Source organism: Leuresthes tenuis, unplaced genomic scaffold (assembly GCF_036924035.1).
Source record: "Leuresthes tenuis unplaced genomic scaffold, fLeuTen1.0.hap1 SCAF_18, whole genome shotgun sequence".
NCBI lineage: Eukaryota > Metazoa > Chordata > Actinopteri > Atheriniformes > Atherinopsidae > Leuresthes > Leuresthes tenuis.
Genome location: NW_027325372.1, coordinates 9,420,548 through 9,441,432, shown reverse-complemented (window position 1 = coordinate 9,441,432; position 20,885 = coordinate 9,420,548). Strand labels below are relative to the sequence as shown.

General features: G+C 40.2%; 1 protein-coding gene across 5 annotated transcripts in view; it reads right to left on the bottom strand.

Moving 5' to 3' along the window:
- The window catches only part of LOC140275253 (sodium bicarbonate cotransporter 3-like), a 43,146-nt gene extending 22,652 nt beyond the window's left edge, over positions 1-20,494 (bottom strand). For 2 of the 5 annotated variants that reach the window (XM_072370673.1, XM_072370675.1), the window contains exons 1-6: positions 20,359-20,494; positions 4,884-4,965; positions 3,903-4,052; positions 1,268-1,406; positions 438-598; positions 68-256 (exon numbers count right to left, since the gene is read on the bottom strand). In XM_072370673.1, the coding sequence (XP_072226774.1) occupies positions 68-256; positions 438-598; positions 1,268-1,406; positions 3,903-4,052; positions 4,884-4,965; positions 20,359-20,400 (763 nt within the window). In that variant the 5' untranslated portion in view covers positions 20,401-20,494. Of the gene's footprint in view, positions 1-67; positions 257-437; positions 599-1,267; positions 1,407-3,902; positions 4,053-4,883; positions 4,966-12,881; positions 13,089-20,358 lie in introns of those variants that run through there. The other 3 variants (XM_072370676.1, XM_072370677.1, XM_072370674.1) reach the window with 2 other exon arrangements.
- Between the last annotated feature and the right edge of the window lie 391 nt (positions 20,495-20,885).

Genomic DNA, 20,885 nt, shown 5'->3' with positions numbered 1-20,885 from the left:
AAGAACAGTTCCCCTTTGATAGAACGGATGGAGGATAAAGAAATGTGAGTGCGCTGTAGGATCTCACCGTTTCTGTCAAGCAAGAGTGGGTCAGAATGTTTCTTGCCTATATCAGCAATGGAGCGCACAAGAGGGATGCGATTGCTGAGCTTTCTCTCATTCTGATGATGGTGTTTCTTCAACATCGCTTCCCGCACCTTCTCGCGCAAATCCTCCTTCAGCTGGCCTGATGCCACCATGCTGTCTATCAACATGTCTGAGTCACACAAACATAACAGCATAAACACAAACACAAGAGAAAAAAACTGTATCAACACAGTGAGCATTTCTGTTGTATACTTCATGCATTTTTGTACTATATCTTAAGTAGCATCATTTGGGAAAAATATGAACAGGTCCTGGATTTTTGTTATTTTATAGAGTTCTGTAAAATTTACCTGCAATGTCCTCAATACTGTTGGCCCTCATATCCAGCATGACTGTGCCATTCAGTATGCAGCTACGCAGTTCAAATAAGCTGTGTAGTGACAGTGTGGCCACATAAGGCTTACTCCACCTCTCCCCACCATCTTCCACATCCTCTTCAAATTTCAACCATCTGTGGGATCAACAATAAGTGTTTTACTGTACTTGCATCAACAAAAAACAAAAAAGGGCATCACTGTTCAAGAATACATTGCTCTCCCTGATACAGACGCACTCTATTTCCCTCCTTTGACAAATCTCTTTTTTCCAAGAGCATGTGGATTAATAGCAGCACTGCAAACTGAATGACTCATACTCCCAATCTGTCGCCATATTGACCATGTTTTCTGTGTGAGAAAATCTCTGAAATGCCAGACAAGTTAAGTCACAATTACCGTTTCAAACTTCCAGGGCAAAACAACACTGTTAAAGTTTTATGACCTGCAGCTGAGTATGAGCCTTGGTTTTGGTCTCTTTAGGTCTCCAGCTGGGAGTTGATGGTAAGAAAAATGTTTCAGAATACTACATGGATTGGATTCAGGCAGCTACATTAAACAGAGCTTTGAAACCAAACTTCATTGAAGTTCCTTCCAATGCAGTTCGACCAATTAAAGGATATGAAAAGATGGAAGTTTAATATTGAGATTAATATTCTCAGTTTATAGTAAGGAGCACAAAACAATATCAGATATGCATTGAAATGCAGAAAACATTACATATAGTCAACAAATCTAGAAACTTGTATTTCTTTTACTTCCTGTAGTTTCCGACATGCTTTTTACTCTTTCAGTTGCACTCTGACCTGGCTGTCTCTCTCCACTCAGTGGCACGGCCTTCTCTGAAGGATAGCTCATCCAGCTCAGTGAAGAGGTCATGTGGGATGTGCTCGAGGTCATCATCCTCCGTTCCCAAGATGAACTGTACCCTCTGGGACGGTGTGTCTGAACAGAGGAGACAAAGGTAAATGTTATATTCACTGAGAGTACGATCAAGATAAAAACGGTAAAAATCTTGAGGAAATATCGTATTCCAAAAGCAACAAGTGTCACTTTTGACCCACTGCAATGCTCCAGTGTTGATTTCACATCATTCACACAGCAATTTCCAGCCAGCTAATATTATAAAACTGCAAGCTGTGGCACAATTAAATCAAGTCTCAAAACGTATTGCTTTTAGGAGAGTGAAACTGAATGTTGGCAATGTCTGTCTCTTAAAAAGATAATTAGCAAGATGAAGCCTTGGCGTCAGACACATCCTACTACTACTGATCTAAGTTTAGGGTGAGCTTCCAATTATAGCAACATACTTGTCTCTAACTCCAATTACACAAAGATGTGGGAAAATGGCAATTGGATGAAAATATTAAATCAAAGCATGTAAAAGATGAATAGAAAAAAAAAAAATCTTTTAGATTTGTTTGAGTGGTGGCTGGCCAGTAAAACTTCACTAATCCCATTTTAAGCAGGAGAGATTATAAAGTGGGGTAAAGCACAGTGAGACCTCCACTGCAAACGCAGATCTCTATATAAAGAGGCATACGTTCAAATGCTTGATTACTGAGAGATTTATGTTTGATTGAATTATAGGGCTGAGATTTGCACACACACACACACACACACACATATATATATATATATATATATGTGTAATTGTGGTGAATTGGTTATCATTAAACACACTTCAATAGAATGCAAAGCATCGTTTGTGTGTGTGTGTGTCTTGCAGCTTCTCACATAAGATGCATACACACATCACTTTAAATGTCATTGCCTTCAACCTGTCAGACGCTGTCATAGTGGCCTTTAATGCCTTTTAGAGTTGAATGTTCATTTTCATACAGAACTAAAATTCGTCCTGTTGTGGTGTGAACAAAGGTCTATCTTATCTTATCTATCACTGGAGAAACAGAGGGCTTAAGCAAAGGGATGTTTTAACCTGGAAACATGTGGACTGTTTAAATGGGTTCAGATGCCAAATCACACCACAATACAACACTTGTCCCTGAAAAATGTAACTTTTTTAACTAGAGATGTTTTTAATCAAATTGCTAGAAGACTGGTAAACTGATCGTCCCACAATAAGGTGAACTTTTCAGCATGTAAAACATCCATGGGCTGGGTTGACCTTGTAATGCAAAACAACAGATTTCTCCCTTTCTCAGAAGCTCTATGTTCAGTGTTACATCAAAACGGCAGTTTTGAGGAGCAGAAAGATGCTAAATAAGCTGTAAACATTACATTTATGTAAGATTTAATAGTGCCCTGTCGCCTCACAGCAAGAGGGCTGCTGATTCGAGTGTTTCTGTGTACTGTTTGCATGTTCTCCCCGTGCACGTGAGGAGTCTCTCCGGGTACTCCGGCTTCCTCCCACCATCCAAAAACATGCACGTTTGGTTAATTGGTGATTCTTCACTGACCCTTGAAGTGAGTCTACATGGTTGTTTGTCTCATTTGTCTCTGTGTTGGCCTTGTAATGGAATGGTGATCTGTCCAGGGTGTCACCTGCTTTTTTTAATGATGGCATAGGCTTTAGGCCACCCACGACCCTGAATTGGATTAGGCACGTAGAAAATTGATGTATGGGTATTGAAAATGAATGGAAGGTTTAATGAACAAAGGCCACTCCAAGGACTGACAGTACCGACCCCTAAGTTTTGGAACTGTGGTCATAGTTGTTTTGCTCATTGCCACAGCAGATATCAGCACAAAGAAAAGGTAAGAGATTTACCTGGAATAATACATCCTGTGTTTGGACTCTGCCCTATTCAGAATGGATTTCTTTCTGGAAATCAAGAGGGGAAACTCCGCTACTTGACTGAAGGCACATCAACTGAGTAGGTGGTCCTTCGCTGTGGCCCAGGACATATTTGTGCTTCTATGGTTATAAAATTGTGGCCACAGGCATCCTGGACCTCTTCCGAATGAGGTCTGAGGGCTCTAATCCGAATAGGTCCTCTGTGTGTCCTGAGAATGTTTAAGCCTGTACTTAGTGCTGTGCATCTGTGGTTTAATCATGTTAGCACCAAATGTAAATAGCCTCTCAATACCAGGACAGTAGAATCAGTTGCAATGCAATTTGCCAAGTTAAATAACCACTCTGCAACTCAGCTGTCAACAAAAATCATGAAAAACTGGTGAGTGTCTTCAATGTCAATTTACAGCTCACTATTGACTGACTGCTATGTGCGGACTGGGGGAGAACAAGGGGATGATTTTTGACACAGCTTGGGTTAAAGGTTACTGTCTTAGGTAAGTCCTGTTTGGATATCACTAAACTGAGTTGAGCGAGCTCAAAAGCACTTTATAACAACAAGCTATGGAACAGTGGGATAGAATATAAGAGTGAATTTGTGATTGTATAGAGGGGGCAGAGTGTTTGGCTGAACTAGAGGCAGTAATACACTGACTTGGTATAATAAAATAAAAACAGTGTCCAACCATAACTTGGGGAATCCCTGCCATCTTCTTTTCCATCCTCCGAGTCTCTTTCTTTCTTCTTTCGGTGATGTTTGTGTCCTCTGTGGCGATGCCTCCGTTTGCTCTCCCTCCCCAGAGGAACATGGACACCTACGTACACTGCTCTGTGGCCTGAGAAAGAAAGGTCAGTTTAATATTCTATTTAAAAGGTCTTTATGAACACATTTTAGCCATAACACATTCTATAACAGATGGTCAAATCTGATGGGTGAATTTGATCTTATTCAAATGAAAAAGAAAGTATTTTGTTAACCTTTTGACCATACATGTCATCATCTGCTCTGAATTCTTCCCATAATGGCAATGATAACAATACGAAATATAAACGCAAATATTGTCTCATAAACTATTCGACTATTTTACAAAATCGTTCCAAAGTTCTAAAGAACGGGCATTTTAATCACTGATAGAAAATAAATAATCTATGATATTTTAACCTACTTGAAGGAGACCAGACTGCAGTATTAAACCTTTTCACCCCTCATTATTGTTGCTGCGACTAAGGAACTGCGCACTGAAATGAAAACGCCCCGTCACCCCAGGCACACTCCATCGGTATCCATTCTTCACAGATGAGTCATCTCTCTTTGATTTGAGAAAGAACCCAGAGGAATGACACCAAAATGCAACACACAGAGGAAGACATAAGGGACATACGTGGGGTTTAACAAACGCAGAAACGATGATACAGTGTAAAGTGGAGGGAAAAAAGAGAAGATGACATAGGACAGAGAGGAAAAACCTGCTTTGCTGGAGTGTACAGGGGAGGGGTGTCGTAAAATGAATATATTGTATGATTAGAAGAGGAATTATTTTTTTTGGGTGGGGTGACGACGACACGACCATAAAGAAAAGACTTTTTTTTCTTAAATCTTGTGTCGTCACCAAAACAAACATACAGCTGTTAGTGAAGAATTTTGGACTGGATAGTCTTAAACTTACTTTCCAAATCTTCTCTCTCATAGTTGGTGTGAGTGGAGAAGCTGCTCTTTCCGTGGTCAACTATTGCCTCCTCATCTAGACCCTGGAAAGGAATGATGTGAAAAGGAAAAGAGATTTAAAATAAAGTCTAAAAATGTGTCATATTCACACTTAGAGCTTTCCATTGAAACTTTGACCAGGAGTAGGAAGTTGGCCTTTCTGAGAAAAGGATATCAAACTGCTGTATGGGTTATAGCCACGATTTATTCCATTATCTGTCCAATAAAAATGAAAGATGCGAGGAAATAACATACAGGTTTGGTGAACTGGTAGTATGTCCTTTTGTTTTTAACTTGCATTTCACTCTACAAGTACAAATACTTAATAGAAAAAAAAACTGACATACTGTATTCAAGCAGATAAGCCTCTGACAACCTCAAATATTATACAATGCAACAAGGTGTTGTTGCTTTTTATGAGCGTTCATCTACGTGGTACAACAAATGAGTCTGTATTGGAAAATAGATTCAATTATTTTTATGATCCTTGCCATAAAGATTGAGCTTCATAGCAACTTACAGAAGCCAAATACACCAAATACACAAATACACCATTAAAAGGAGATTATGACCTTCTTGAAAATAATTAGCCTAATATTGCTGTTATGGAAACATCTAGAGATGGGAAGACGGACTTAGAAGAGCCATAAAGTTGTTAAGATATGTAGCAGCAAAGGCACATATCAGTGATATTTTTGATAAATGCAAAGACCCCCAAACAGTTATTTCATCAACCAAACACACACGTTCTTCAGTTCGAGGACACAAATCCCTCAAGCATCAAACTGGAGCATTTTCAATCATAAAACCAAACCAGCCCTTGAAAGCATTGAAAACGTAAACTCACACACACAGTTACAGAAACCATAACCCTCATTGGTTTGGTAGTCATCTGAATCCCTGCCCCCGTGTCAGAGAGTACATTTAAGAATCCTATGAGAGTATAGAATGCAATTATCACTAAATGTGAGGCCAAAACAAAAGTTTTGGGTTTGTAGTGGCTCATGTGTGTCCAACAAAAACACAGTTCACAGCTGTGACACATGATCAAAGCCACTAGCATAAACCAATACCCCGGTGACACACTGCAGACCCACTCTTTTTGAGCCCAGTATTTGCAGCTCCAGTAATCTTAACACTTCCATCTTATTTCTAAGAACACAAAGACTATGGGACTCATGCAGCATAAAGACACAGGCTTGACTCCATAAAGAGTTGCCTTCTTAGCTAAACATAATGAAGTGAACCCAGTCAAAGCTTTTTTTAGACCATAAACTTCATATGCATTAGAGGCGCTGCTGCCAAGCAGGAAAGAATGGAAACAAAAGGTGATTTTGGCCACCTGCTAGAGGGATACATGACACTGTAATGATGTCAGGGCCTCGTGTCCCTCAACATGCCAGTCACCTCTACTGACTGCAATTTCATTTGAATGGAAAGCATGTATACAGTTCTCATCTCCTGCTTGCCCAGTTTCATTAATGTTATCAATGACATTCAAATTTTCACACATTATCATCATCATACTCATTGCTTGTTTGTCCCCCTCATACAATGAGTGATGCCATCTGTGACTGTGTTTGCACTTGTAAGTTTGCATGTTTGTGTGTGGGTTTCTCAGTCGCTGGCAGATTTACATGATAATGAACATCTCTGAACTGAGAGCGCCTTGATGTGGAGGAGCACTATTTAGCTTAGGAAGCAGAGCAGTTTGCCAGCCTCAGCGCAGTGCAAAGGGTGATTAAAAGTGCACTGGCTGATGATGATAATTTATGATCAAGAGGCAGGGCTAACTGTGGCTGCAATTAATCAGGCAAACCTGAATTTTAGCCCCCAGCTCCTAAGTCCACACAATATCACAGTAAACATGTACTAATTTTGGATAAGAAATCAATTAAGAATCAAAATATTGAGTCATGCTAGACAAGGCATTGTACACTACAACTGTTAAAAGGAAAAAGGAGCCGAACTAATACTGGATCTTACAAGTGAGGCCTGAAAAGCTGGTGATAAGCTAGTTCTGCTTTATAAAAGTTGCTTTATTATTAAGCTTCTTAAAACGCTGCTTAACAAAATCTGTTAATATCACTGTATGAACACCTGCCGACATGCTGAAGTCCTGATTAATGCATTCTATGCACATTTTCCTCATGCCAATTCAGTTAGGTATAAGCTAACATTAAAATCTGTGGTGCCCTCGACCCCCTGTTGCTTGGTATAATCTAAGGACACATGATGCAACCTGTCGAATAGCTCTGTCAAAAATAAACCCCAGTCTATCTTCCACTGTCCTCAGGCAAGGAGATCACTCCTGTAGCTCGACCACAGCTGTGCTTTGTGGGCAGTAATTTGCCAGCATCAGTGGGGAGGGTTTGTAGGAGAGAGGAATTGCCAGCTGACTAAGAAAAGCCGGCATGAATACAAGGCTGTCGACAGAAGGCAGATGTGTCTCTGGCTGCTTCTGCGCATAAAAAGTCAGCCTATCTAGTGCCTTGCCTTATGTTTACTCCTGTGTGACTCCAGTCAGTAAAAATATTCCTCACGTCGTTGAAAATAGTGGTTCTATGAGGTCTATTTTATATACATCACTGATTTAAAGCAGCAAGTGAAATTGGCACCAAAGTAAGTAAGAAATACTCCATAGAGACCCAGACATAATAAAACAGAGAAAGAATAAGAGTTAGAACCTTAAACATGAACCACATTCTTCCCTCCTACTAAATAAAGGTTTAGCAATGTAGGTTACTAGAAATCTCTGTGTCAACTGGAAACACAACCAGCTCCAACATGAGTTCATAAGAACTGAAAGCTCTGAGTATGATACCCGATTAGCCCTGCTAACTGACCTGTGGCACTGCACAACAACAATACAAGAGTCAACTGTGCAGTTAGAAAATAACAATTACCGTAAATTCCGGACTATAAGCCGCTACTTTTTTCCCAGGCTTGAGTTTTTTTTTCTTTTTTTTCATGCCGGCAAAAACATTTTGCCTCATAACATCAGACCAATAAAATGAACAAAGAGGTCCTAGTGGTCCAATGAAATTGTACATAAATCAAACACACTTACACTACTAAATTATTGTAAATCGGTCATTTGTACTCACCCTCAACATGGAAAACAAACAAAGAAATGCATATTGTGGACAGGTCTTTGACTACTTATATTATTATTAGTGTTGTTGTTAGTGTTACTGTGGGAGACGTGCTTGTTTCATACTGTTTCCATAGCAATAGCGGCACGCCAGAGAATTATTTTTAATACTTTTTTTCAGCGTGAGAAATACCATGTGTGGCGTGTGAGCGTGAGAACTTCTTGAAATGCGTCTCACGCAATGAGCGTGAGACTTGAGAGCCCTGGTTTACCACATTTATCAAAAGTATAAAAATCCTCATCTTTCTGTGTAAATATCTCATATTACAATGTGGACACTCGCGGTTTATAATCCGGTGCGGCCTATACAAGTTCAAAATGGATTTTCTTTTAAAAATTAGAGGGTGCGGCTTATATTCAGGTGCGCTCTATAGTCCGGAATTTACGGTAGGTCACTTTAAGGCATTTAGGCTAAGATAGTTATAGAAGCTTAAAAAAATCCCCAAAACATCAGGTTTTATCTGGTGCCTTCTACACAGTCATATCAAGTGAATATTTCATACAGATGGTGTTCATAGTGTTGGTAAAGCTCTATAATTAATAAAGCTATTAACAGACAGACTGGTATAATATGTCCTTTTTAATGTCCTTATAACAAGCCAGAGAGAAATTTGCTCTACGCACTATAGTTTTCATGACATATCCCTGAAGAGTTAAAGGTTAATGCAATTGTTACTGTAAGAGTGGGTGAATATGAGGATTACTTCTAGCTTAGGTGGTAAAATTAGAAATGTGTTTATGCACGAGTGAGGATTTACAGTTCCATTGTGTCCATTCTCTAAGCAAGAAAGCTCTATGTGAATCTACGATTTGAATCTACAATAAGATTTACCAGGAAAAACACGACCTAAACATGCCATGTTGTGGAAAATATATTTAAGTATGTGAACTGTTATCAAGTTAAGATCATAACATGCAACTATATTTGTAAGCTGGCAAATAGTACATTGAAATGTAATGCTTTCAGGAGATAGTAAAGAAGAATATCATTTTCAATCTTTGCTTATAAAAAACATAATATTGTCTCTTTCGTCTCATTAGCAGTTCATAACTTAGAGGAACTCAGTGTATCATCAAACAAGACTAAATCAGTCGGGAGCAAAAGTAAAAACTACTGTAACAAACACATATTTCCATGGTTTTTCCTGATCTTAGGTTCCACAAAGTGTTTAACATGTGTTACTTATTCACCCATTTATAAAGAAGCTTGCCTGTATACAGTATGCAACACTTTAATCTCACACACTGACGAACATATCTGGGACATATCTATGTCTTGCCCAAGGACTTTAACAGGAGGGGGCACACTGGGGATTGAACCACCGACCTTCCGGTTGGAAGACGCTTTACCAGCTGAGCCATGGTAGCCTGAGGTCATGCTCAGGTCAACCTCATCACACACACACTGATCAGACAATGAACACATCAGAGGCAACATGACTGCTGTTCCTCCTGAGCTACAGCTGCCACCAAAGTAATTTCACAAGTCATTAACAAGATGTATATTAACCTAAGCAGCCAGCCAGACACTGAAATTAACAACCAGCCACCCCACAAGCCAGCAGGGTCCCACCAATCTCTGTTGTTTGCCAACGTTTGACTTCCGGGACCTGATCCAATCAATAGAGTGATTTTAAAAATGTGTTACACACTGGATATCGATCCCTTGAAATCTCATCTCTGTCTGACATTACCAAATACGAAACTATACTTTTCAAATGAGAATGCTGACACTTCTTTACCAATTATGGCTGAAAACAAAACAACAGAAACACAAAACAGTGATTAAAAATGGCTGCTAGCCAAGTGATATAAATAGTGAATACACTGATGAGTCAAAACATTGAAACCTAAGAGGACAGTATATATCATATGTGGCTAATCAATAGACCCTTAAGCAGTGATAGGCAGAAATAAAACGTAACTTTTGTGAGATTTGCACCATCTCTGCAAACTATTGAGGAAAAAGCCAGAAGACAACACCGAAAGTGAGGAACATTGTGTCATTAAGCCATCAGCTTATCATGTCAAATTCAGAAGAAGTGAATTTGCTTTCAGTTGTTCAGGAAATGGTGAAAACCCTCAGTAATAGGAGCAATCCATCCCTCCAGCTGTGAAGTCCTTTTTTGATTAAATGACATCACAAATACAGCCTCAACATGGCTGTCACCATGTCTGTGTTGCACAGTAACACTCCCATGCACACGCAGACTGGAAAAGATGACAGACAGGTGAACTGAAAATTTCACTGGCCCATAACTTTTCCATTTATAATAAATAACTACCGATAATACTGAGAGTGACAGCAAAAAAGGACCCAAACTGACTTTTCAAAATTTAAAATGAAGGTCTGCATGACAGCGTCATCAACCTCTATAAAGTGGATTCAGATTGGATTAAATGCTAACATTCTAAGCCTAATGTTAAAATCCTAAAAAGAATTAATAGATTACATTGTGTTCGAAGGATAATCGGGTACCTATACTTTATATCCACCTTGTTCAGGTAATAGTTTTAATCACTGATCATTAATTCAAATGTTAGTTAGTTATCATTCCATTAAAAACTGATCTCTTTTATTTCTACCAAGCCGGGGCTTCTTACGAGGATTGCTCTCCGCAAAATGCAGCAAGCAACTCTGGTAAGCAGCCCTACCAAGAGACCCGCAGAGCAAAAACACATTAAAAAAAAATAAACAGACGAGCAACGTACTTGTGGCATCACCCAGATTAATGGCTGGAACAGCATTGGACTGTAAAAACCCAGCTGTTTTGGGGTACAAAAAAAGAAAAAAAAGAACAAAAGACTGCAGACCCCTGGCATCTCTGGCATTTTTAAGGAGACACACCATACATATCTCTTCAATATCTCCTAATAAACTGAATCCCCTTCTTTTTTTTGATAGACCCCCACCCTTCAAGTACTCACTATCAACATTCTTCTACGCAGAACATCGTCTGACCTTTGCATGACAGTAGGTAGTGTTTAGAGGTAGCCTATCGCAGCTGTCATTGGGCAGGAGGCGGGGGGCACCCTGGATGGGTCACCAGTCCACCGCAGAGCCACAATGAAACAAAATGAAACAAACAACCATGCACACTCACACTCACTCCTCGGGACAATTTAGAATCACCAATCAACCAGACATGCGTGCTTTTGTTGGGTGGGAGGGAGCCGACCCCACGCATACACAGGGAGAACATGCAAACTTCACACAGAAAGGCCCCAGCTGGGATTTGAACCAGGAACCCGCTGTGAGACGACAGCCCTAACCACCATCGTGTTAAAAAAACGCAATTATTTATTTATTCTTTCAAATCAGAGGGGGCCTTTACATGTTTTTTCATTATAAATAAATGTAAGTAAGCACAGAGTGCTGTATAATATGCTGTTTCTCTTCCATGTGGCATCAGATTTAGACTCTAAAGGTGCCCAGTGTGTCTGGCACCAGGACTTCTATCACTATCAAAATATAGCCACCACTATTGACAGAGAGGCACCTCACAAGCTTGGTTTGCATCAGTCACAGTTTTCTAATAATAACACTCTGGCCCTCGCCAAAATGACAGGGTCTTTCTTCCTGGCCATCTTCCCTTTAATCTAATCCCTTTAAACTGCGTAAAAGTGACGGCTCACTTATTGTCTAATGGATCTTTGGATCTCTGACATTGTGAAAGCCACAGTTTTAACTGAAAACAAAATAAGATTAACTGGCTCCTGAAGATCTGTGCTCTTTCCTAAAAGTCCAAACTCACTCCCCACCAGGCTGCCACACTTGTCTTTATCGAAAGTCAGAAAAGAAATCCACTGCAATACATTTTTTACAGCATGAAAAGTTCAGCTTTCAAAAGTAGTAAGTAAGTTACTGTTTTAAATAATTCTAATCTAATACTCTTAATGTTCATATTAATATTTTTTTGCCAGAATCAAAACTGCCCTGTGTTAAGTGAAACTGAAGTAAACACAGATATAGAGACTATGAATAATAAGCTAGCTAAGTAATGCTGACTTTTGCTGAGTAGCCACTGAATTATTAAGCACTCTGGAGCTTCATCACCTTTGAGCAGGTCACAGAAACTTGCTCCTGTACCAAATATCATGTACCAGAGATTTGAGGTTCAATTATCTTATTCAAGACCCTGGAAGATATTTTGACAGCAGTTGTTGGTGTAATTTAAACTCCAAAACATGCAGAATAGCACAAAACCAGCGACTGTATCCTCTCTATCTGACAAATGTTTACCTCTCTCTCTCTCTCTATATCTGCATCTGATTCAAACAGTCCTTTCGTACTCACTGTAACTAGTTTGGCAGTTGAATAAAAACATGCATTTCAGTCATTAAATTTTAGTTTAAAAACATTATTTCAGTAAGTGGTACACTCAATCAAATTTGGATACCTTGGCAGAGCCATTTTCCCACCGCCTTTCTCTGTCATGTTTTTTTCTTTTCTCCCATCCCTCCCAGTCTCCTTGTCCCGCTCCTTCAAGCAGCCATAACGGTGTCTAACGGTTTTCTGCAGCTCGTGCTGTTTTGGGTCATTAAAGAACATAAAGCAAATCTTTCAATTTCCAAAGCCAATGTCCAGCAGGTAACAGCAACGTAGCCCCTCTATCCTCATCCTCACACCTCTGCCCATTTAATTCTAGTAGAATGAACTGACCACCTGCCCCATTCACCAACACTCTACTGTACAAGAACACAAACCATTATATACACAAACAGAGAGCATTCATGCACACACAGAGCCGATGGATCCTGCTCAAGTGCAGACGACCACAGGCACAAAACACAGACCAGACATACCTTGAGCACATGTTCCCCCTCGCTCTGTTCATCCATTTAGACTAAAACATCCGCTAAGCAAAGGCTGGGGGGAGGTTCACCAGTTCCTTTTCCCTGGCAGTTATCTATGTTGTGATGGGGATGTGCAAGCAAAGGCTTGATAACGACAGTGTCACACTCGTCTGTTCCCCCTTTCCTCTCGTCTCTTTATACAAAGGGAGGGCAGGAGGGAGGGAGAGAGCTGCTTCAGAACACAGAGTGCTCTGCTCTACCCCGTCAGCCCGCTCTTTGCACAGCAGCCAATCCCTCCATGCCGCCATGAATATTTTATTCACCCAGCCAAGAGCCTAAAAACACACACACATGCACGCCGCCACATGGAGGACTCACATACACATTTGGAGGACATACAGATTCTTAGCCGCGAAGGTATTCAGGTCACAAATGAAGACCCACCCCCAGCACAGATAAATAGAAACAGGCACACGTGTGGGATCGGCATTCCTCACAGGGTGCAATGAATTGAAAAGGACAGATTCCCGTGTATTCATTAAGATTCCAAAAAGCCTTTGACTTTGACATTCACAATCCTTATCATAGCTTCAAGGTTGTACTCGTCTTTCATCGAGCAGCAATAGGAAGCAAACGAACTATAGTTCTTTGTACGGTCAACAACAAGCGCTTTCATAAGAGACGGGCAAAAGAACATCTTTCTGAAACCTGAGCAGTAATTAAAGAGTCTTTTTCTTAATTCAAGAATACTCTGCGGATCCTTGTCACAGATATTATGTGGACACATTATCTATATTTATATATAGAGAGAGATAGAGAGAGTCACTGTGAGCGCCAACTACACTAATCGCAAACCCAAGAATGCAAAGGTGGAAAAAAAACAAAACAAACTAAGATATACATTTTCATCAGGACATAAAGTGTGCTTATAATTCAGCAGAGAGAGTGACATCTAATGGCAGCACCAACACACGGCTGAGGCATTCTGCAAACTTAATGGAGTAACATGAGATCGAATGAAACGGAGATGAAATGTCTTGTCGTCACGCTGCCATTTTGTATGTGCGTGGTTTAAAGAAAAAAATATTATATATCAAGCACCGCGTTTTGTAAACCTGCAGCCCAAAACAAAAGAGATTCAGTGTAAGGATACAGAAAAGAAAAATCAATCAACAAATCCTCAAACTTTAAAACCATGACTAAATAAAGAGTTTTTTTCCTTTAAAGCCATTAAAATCAGCAGTTTGAATCATTGTATTCTAATTTTCTGTCACTTAATTGCTTTGACTCTAAACAACCATACATTACGTCATGCTGTGATTTCTGCCCCTGATAAAGAAAGAAAACACGGTTTTGAGAACAAAGGTTAACTTCTCAATGTCTTAGACCCATTAATCATCCCATTTATCCTCCACAAAGCCTGGCTCCCATTCCAACCCCATTACAGCGTAACAGAATTGATGCGTTTCATCCTTTCTGTAGACAAAGTACCCATGCAGTTGTGCTGTTCATTTCTAATTATCATACAATCTGGTTGAAATGTATTAGTCCATTTCTTTCAGCCTTGGTGTAATGACTTTATTTAATAGATTCTCAGTCATTTTGTGATTTTGTGACACGGCTGTGTAAGGGACAGGTGTCCATCCATAGCAGGACAGGTTCCTCATTAAAAAAAACAAAAAACTACACGTTATATCCTTTGTGAAAGTAATTAACAAATAGAGCGTTGAATATCTTACTTAACTGCCACCAAAAAATTATTTTTGTAGAAGATTCCCTCCATTACCGGGGCAAATGCATGCAACTTTACACCGAAGAGACATTTTATAAAGTCATATCATTTCAAATGCATGAAATGTATGCCAAACATACTTCTTTTTGTCATATGTCTTAAAAATATGTATGAAGCAGTTACTTCAAGTGCTGCAATATCTGCCATAACTTTGGTTTGAATGTCTAGATTTTCTCCTTCAGCAAGAAAAGGCAGTGCTCCAATTAAAAGGTTCCTCCAGCTTTACCTTTGTATCTTTGTAAAGCTGAGCTACACCTTACATTATTAAAATGAGGTGGTGGACATTAGCCGCTATCATAAATATAAAGAGTCATGTGCACTTCTTTGTTTCCCATAACATTATAGAATCTAAAGGGTTCCAAAATACTGGCCTTAGTATCTTTCTTTGCTGCTCCATATTAATCAAAGTGCTAACTCTGGCCCTCTTGCCACTACCCGACAACGTCACAAGAGTCATCTTTGCTGAACTGACGAAATAACAGCCTCTCAGGAGAGAAGCAGTGGCGAGAAGCTGCCAGTTCTCTGCAACAACCAGCAAAAGCGATTAAGTCACTAGGAGCTACTTGTTATATATAGGAACATTAAAGGCGAGACAGAGATTTATCAGCATGACTGCTGGAGCTGCTTAATGGAAACCAGACAGACAAGTCGAGTGTCAAGTCTGTTGCAGATCACTTGTGTACTGCGAACCCACAAAAATTCAAAACTGTAATGTGCATATTACAACGACCCAACAACACAGAAAATCTTGCAGTCTAAACTCGGCTGAAAGGAGCAACACTATCTGGGTTTCCATTGCCAATTTTAAATCACCATTTTTGCCCATTTCAAAGAAGACTTGATGCACATCGGGGTACCGGAAACAACTCTGACCTGGCATAGATTGAAATGAGGTAACTCATCAGTTGTTTGGCTGTATCTATCTTGTGGAAGGCTGCAGTTCTTCAGAGAAGCTTCCTGCAGTAAATTAATAGAAATGTGGAACTGTGGGAGGCACAGAAAAAAAACTAACAGAAAATAAACACAGGGCTACACAGTGGTGTGGTGGTTAGCACCGTCGCCTCACAGCAAGGAAGTTCCTGGACTGAATCCCAGCTGGAGTCTTTTCTTTCTGTGTGGAGGTTGCATGTTCTCTCCGTGCATGCGTGGGCTCTCTCTGGGTAACCTGGCCTCCTCTCACCATGCAAAAACATGCATGTTGGGTTAATAGGTGATTGGAATTGACTGTAGAAGTGAGTGGGCATGTGCTTGGTTGTTTGTCTTGCTTGGTTCTGTGTTGGCCCCGCAATGGACTAGCGACCTGTCTAAGGTGTACCCACCCCCGCAACCCTAAATTGGATCAAGCAGGTTTAGAAAATGGATGGATGGAAAAATACTGAACGCCTATATTAAAAACTATGGACACACATACACCCAAGTCTATTTCTATTTCTAATTCCTCGTCATTTCCTATTAAATGAGTGCTTGCAATTTAGCAGCTTATGGTACAGTCTTATCCCACCCTTCTTCCTGAAAAAACAAATACTGAAAGAAAGATTTGGTGCAAAATACACAAAGAGGCCCTATGTTATACCAGTTAGCGTACGGGAATGCATTCTTCATAGAACATCATTGTGAGAGTTCAACAGAGAACTAAGCCCATTACACAGGCTTATTCAATGCAATTACAGCCAGTCTAAGTAAGTGCTGAGCCAATACAAGTGATGAAACTCCCACTGGCTGGATGTAAACTAAGGTACTTTTGTTCAAATTCAACGAAAGCTAACAATTTAAAGTCAGGTTAATATTGTTGATTAATAGACTAAATAATTAATACTAATTATTAGGCCAAACCATTAAAATTCCCCTAAACATACAAATTGTGATATAGCACCTTTTTAATCACGTCGCAGTTCCATAAAACACTTTGTGTGTGTTCCTCATTCACTAAACCACAAATACGGTGCTTCTGATTTCTATTAGAATCTAAATACACGATGCAAAGCTTGCTCTCCATAATTGTTCAGCCACGGCTGCGCCAACAATAACACAAAGACAACAAAAGATTGACATGAACACTTTAAAGGATGTTCAATACATTGCATTTGTGCATTTCTTTACCCGTTTAAATGCCTGGAAACTATTTCATCAATTTGAATAATAACCCCTGACACATTCTAGTTTAAGTTTGATTTTAGCAGAAATAATGTAGTCTAACAGGGATCGGTATGATGATGACATGTTTCATATGTCAGTGAAAATTGTGAACTGGGTGCTTTGCTCTTGGATTACAGAGCACAGTCAGGGCAGACTTATGGTATGCTTGCTTTACCTGATGGAGATTCCACACATACCCTTTTGTTCCTGTACCTGTGTGTTTCTCTAGATTGCACACCACTAACAATTAAGGTCACAGTGATGCACACATTTCACCTGAGAGTGTCGAGAGTGAGGCGTTCTGTTGTCGTTCCATGGTAAACAGCTCGATGCATCACTGACTTTTCACTGATTTGAAAATTAATTTCCCATCTCGGGACACCGCATTTGACAAGTGAAGTCAACAACCTTCAATCACTTCTGTCCACTGGTCATTTGGTGACATAAGCTAAACTCACTCAGTTTAATAAGTGCACTGGTGGACTTTCGAAAAAGATATTTCCATAATTATATGTAAAATCTTCAAATATAGACATTTTTACACAAAATTGCTCTCAATTTACAACTTGCTTAGAAATGATACATGTGAAGCAGCCAAACTTATTTTAACTTCAGCATTCATTTTGATATTCCAGCTCATGAGCTGTTGGTGCCCTTTTAGTGTGGTGGAGCACTTGACTTGATTGCACTGTCAAAACACACCAGAGAGAACAAGATGTCTGCACCAAAAACCAGACTCACCCTCTGATAAGGAAAACTGTGTCAACTCTACACTAAGGACCCTTGCATACTTAAAGATACAATTCAGCAACTCAGGAGAACCCTAGAGGTCATTGTTTAAGTGCTTGCAATGAGTCTTGACAAACGTCAACTGGATTTACACTTGAGGACTTTTTATGACAGATTTGTATCCAAATGAACACCAGTCGTGACTGTTATGACATTTAAACAACAGGTATAGCACTTAGCACAAAGAAAAGAGTCCAACAGAAACATTACAGCGATTTCCAGTAGCTGTTTCAGGCAAAGTGAATGAATAAATATGTTTTTCAAATAACCCACGGTAACAACACAAGCCAAATTGCAGAAGCAGTGATTCAGTCGCTTATAGGACGACCTTTAGCAGCAACAACTTGGAGCAATCATTCTCTATATGAAGTCATCAGTGTCTGACATCACTGTAAAGGAATTCTGGCCCACTCCTCTTCACAGCATTGCTTCAGATTACTGAGCTTTACAGGCATTCCTTTATGCATAGCTCATTAGAAGTCCTGCTACAGCATTTCAATTAGGTTGCGGGCCGGACTCATTGCAACATCTTGATAATTTCCTTCTGTTGTAGATTTGCCGGTGTGCTTAGGCTCACTGGCCACATGCCCAAGTCATCACCTCATCACTAGGGTGCTTGACAGTTAAAGTTTTTGTTCTGATACGCTGTGTCTAGTTTTTGCTGAACATGCCGCTGTGCATTATGGCCAAACATGCCCACTTTTGTCTTTTCTAACCAAAGCATATTGTTCCAGAAGTTTTGTGGTTTGTTCAGATGCAACTTTGCAAAACCAAGCCAGGCTGCCGTGTCGTTTTTAGAGAGAAGAGGCTTTCTCCTGCAACAATTCACTCTAGTTCAGTCTTGTTTTTCCTATTGTGCTATTATGAACTTTAACATTTTACATTCTGATCGAGGCCTGTGAAGTCTGAAGCAGATGTCCTGCTTGAGCTGCCGCTGTACCGCTTTGGTCATTCGCACAGACCACCTTGAGATGTGTCTCAAGGATTTTTGCTATTTCTTTCTACACTGCAAGATCCGACCTTAGGATGAACTTGCTGAGACGTTACGTGTTTTCAATTTGAGAATAATTCAATATTCCCCGCATTGAAATAATCCAAATGTTCTGGAAATGGCCCTACTGCCCCTATCAGATTGATGGGCAGCAACAATTGCTTCTCTGTGCCCATTGATTACGTCTTTCCACTCTTGGCAGCAGCCCCAGCCAAGCACCCTGATAAAACATGTGCTTTTAAAGAGGTGGTTACATATGCTGATAATGAATTAATCAGGTGCTTTCAATTAGCACCACCTGGCTGCTACTTATACTCCTAATTCTTATGGAGGAAGTGTGTGTGTGTGTGTGGGGGGGGGGGGGGGGTGTAGTATTACACAACTACTTCTATTTAGTTGGCCAAATTTTTCTTAGATGAAAAGAGAAACAGCTTAATATGTCAAGTTTTGTTGTTCATTTGGAGACCAGGTTAAGTTTTTTTCTCCTATGTCCTGATATGTAAAACTTCAGAATGGAATAGGAAAGGGTGTACTTTCTTTTCCACATGACCTTATTTGGCGTCACGCAGAATGAATGCCTGAAGTCATCATGTGTCACACAGTGAACGCACCGATTCCGTGACAGAAAAGCACACAACTATCCAGCGACCCCTTTCCTTAGAGCATTGTGGGATCAAGTTTCCAAGCATCCTTGCACATGTATGCATGCGTGCACGAACAGTACGCACACACAAAAAAGGAAGTAGACAACTCTACACCACCCCTGACGTCACACAGTCAGCGTACGTTTTAAACTTAGCACTGCAACCAGTTTCTTTTTCGGGGCTCGTTGACGCTGCTGTCTATGATGCTTCTCATCCTGTGACCGTAAGTTACACCCAACAGACAGGATGTGGGCGTCTATTCCAACAGAAACCGTATTCAAAACGTTCCTGTACAGTAACCCACCACACAAAAACATCTGCCACTTTACTGTCACTACGGTAACTGTGTTTATTTTTATTTTTTTTGCCACGTGAGAAACATACATTTACTTCCTGTTTACTTTACCACAACACTTGATCTTTCACAGTACAACTAGCAGCAGAGTCTCACATAGAATAACCATTATCAGACACTGCTATATGGGTAAAACTGGTGTGCAAGTTAGGTGTTTTTTGTTTCTGTAATTGTACCTACATATCTTATCAACTCACGAGCTGGAGCGCATCACAAAGTAACAGACGATTGGGTCTTTTGAGTGTGAGAAGAGACGCTGAAGCTGGTGGAGGTTACCGTTAAAGCATCATGTCCAGCCACACTTAGAGGCAGCCCAGCTTTACCACGTGTGTATGATAACACCGTTTTAGTAGATCTCAAAAGTAACCGGACCGACATTCATGTTCAGACTTGCCAACTAATGAGTCGCCTTCAAATTCAACGACTTTAACATATCTAGCTAGACTAATGTCAGGCTAATTTATTAACAACTGCTATCTAAAAACAAACAAAAAGACATTATCTTAGCAACTAATTGCGGGGCACAGAAACGCATGTATACGATATTTATTTTTGAATAACTCTTACGCTGACTTTAACATGTCACAAGAAAATGACCTGTGCCCACGCCACATGTCAGGAGTAGAAAGCCGGCTAACAATAGCAGTCGTTGGAGTGCCTCCCTGTGTCAAGCATCCCATTTACTTGCGCTGCAGCTTGACAAGCACGGCAAACCACCGACAAAAGCCAGTGTAATTACAACGGTGAGCCTTGGTGAATCATGTTCTACGGGTACTCACTGTTCTCAAGAGGGGCCTCATTTGTTCCGAAGGTCCGTCCATTTCACCTGTAAACAGTCATAAAACCTCCTTCTGTGTTCCGGTGCCGGCAGATCGTCAATGAAAGCCGGCTGGGTGACAGCTCTGTGAGAGCCGACTGCTTCCCCTAACGACAGGCAACGACACGCCTCTAATATGATTGACAGCAGTGTACAGCCAATCGTCTTTCAATAGCTGACGTTTCCGGCCAATCAAATCTAATGATGTTACTGTTAAGGTGGGACTTACTTTATGACGCCCAAAGAGTCCCAAACGTTTTTGTGTACGCGTGTCAGTGAGTGTGCGTGTCATGCAAGTGTATAATAGTTGATATTGAGCAGTGTTGAACACGAACAAATGACATTTAGAACGGTATTATCATTCCTGTCAGAGCACCTAGTTGTAAATGATAAACTGGAAAAATTTAGCCAAACTAAGATTGTGTCTTTTTTGTTGTTTTCTGTTTGTCTGTTAAAATATAAAACAGCATGAATGAATTCTTGCAGATA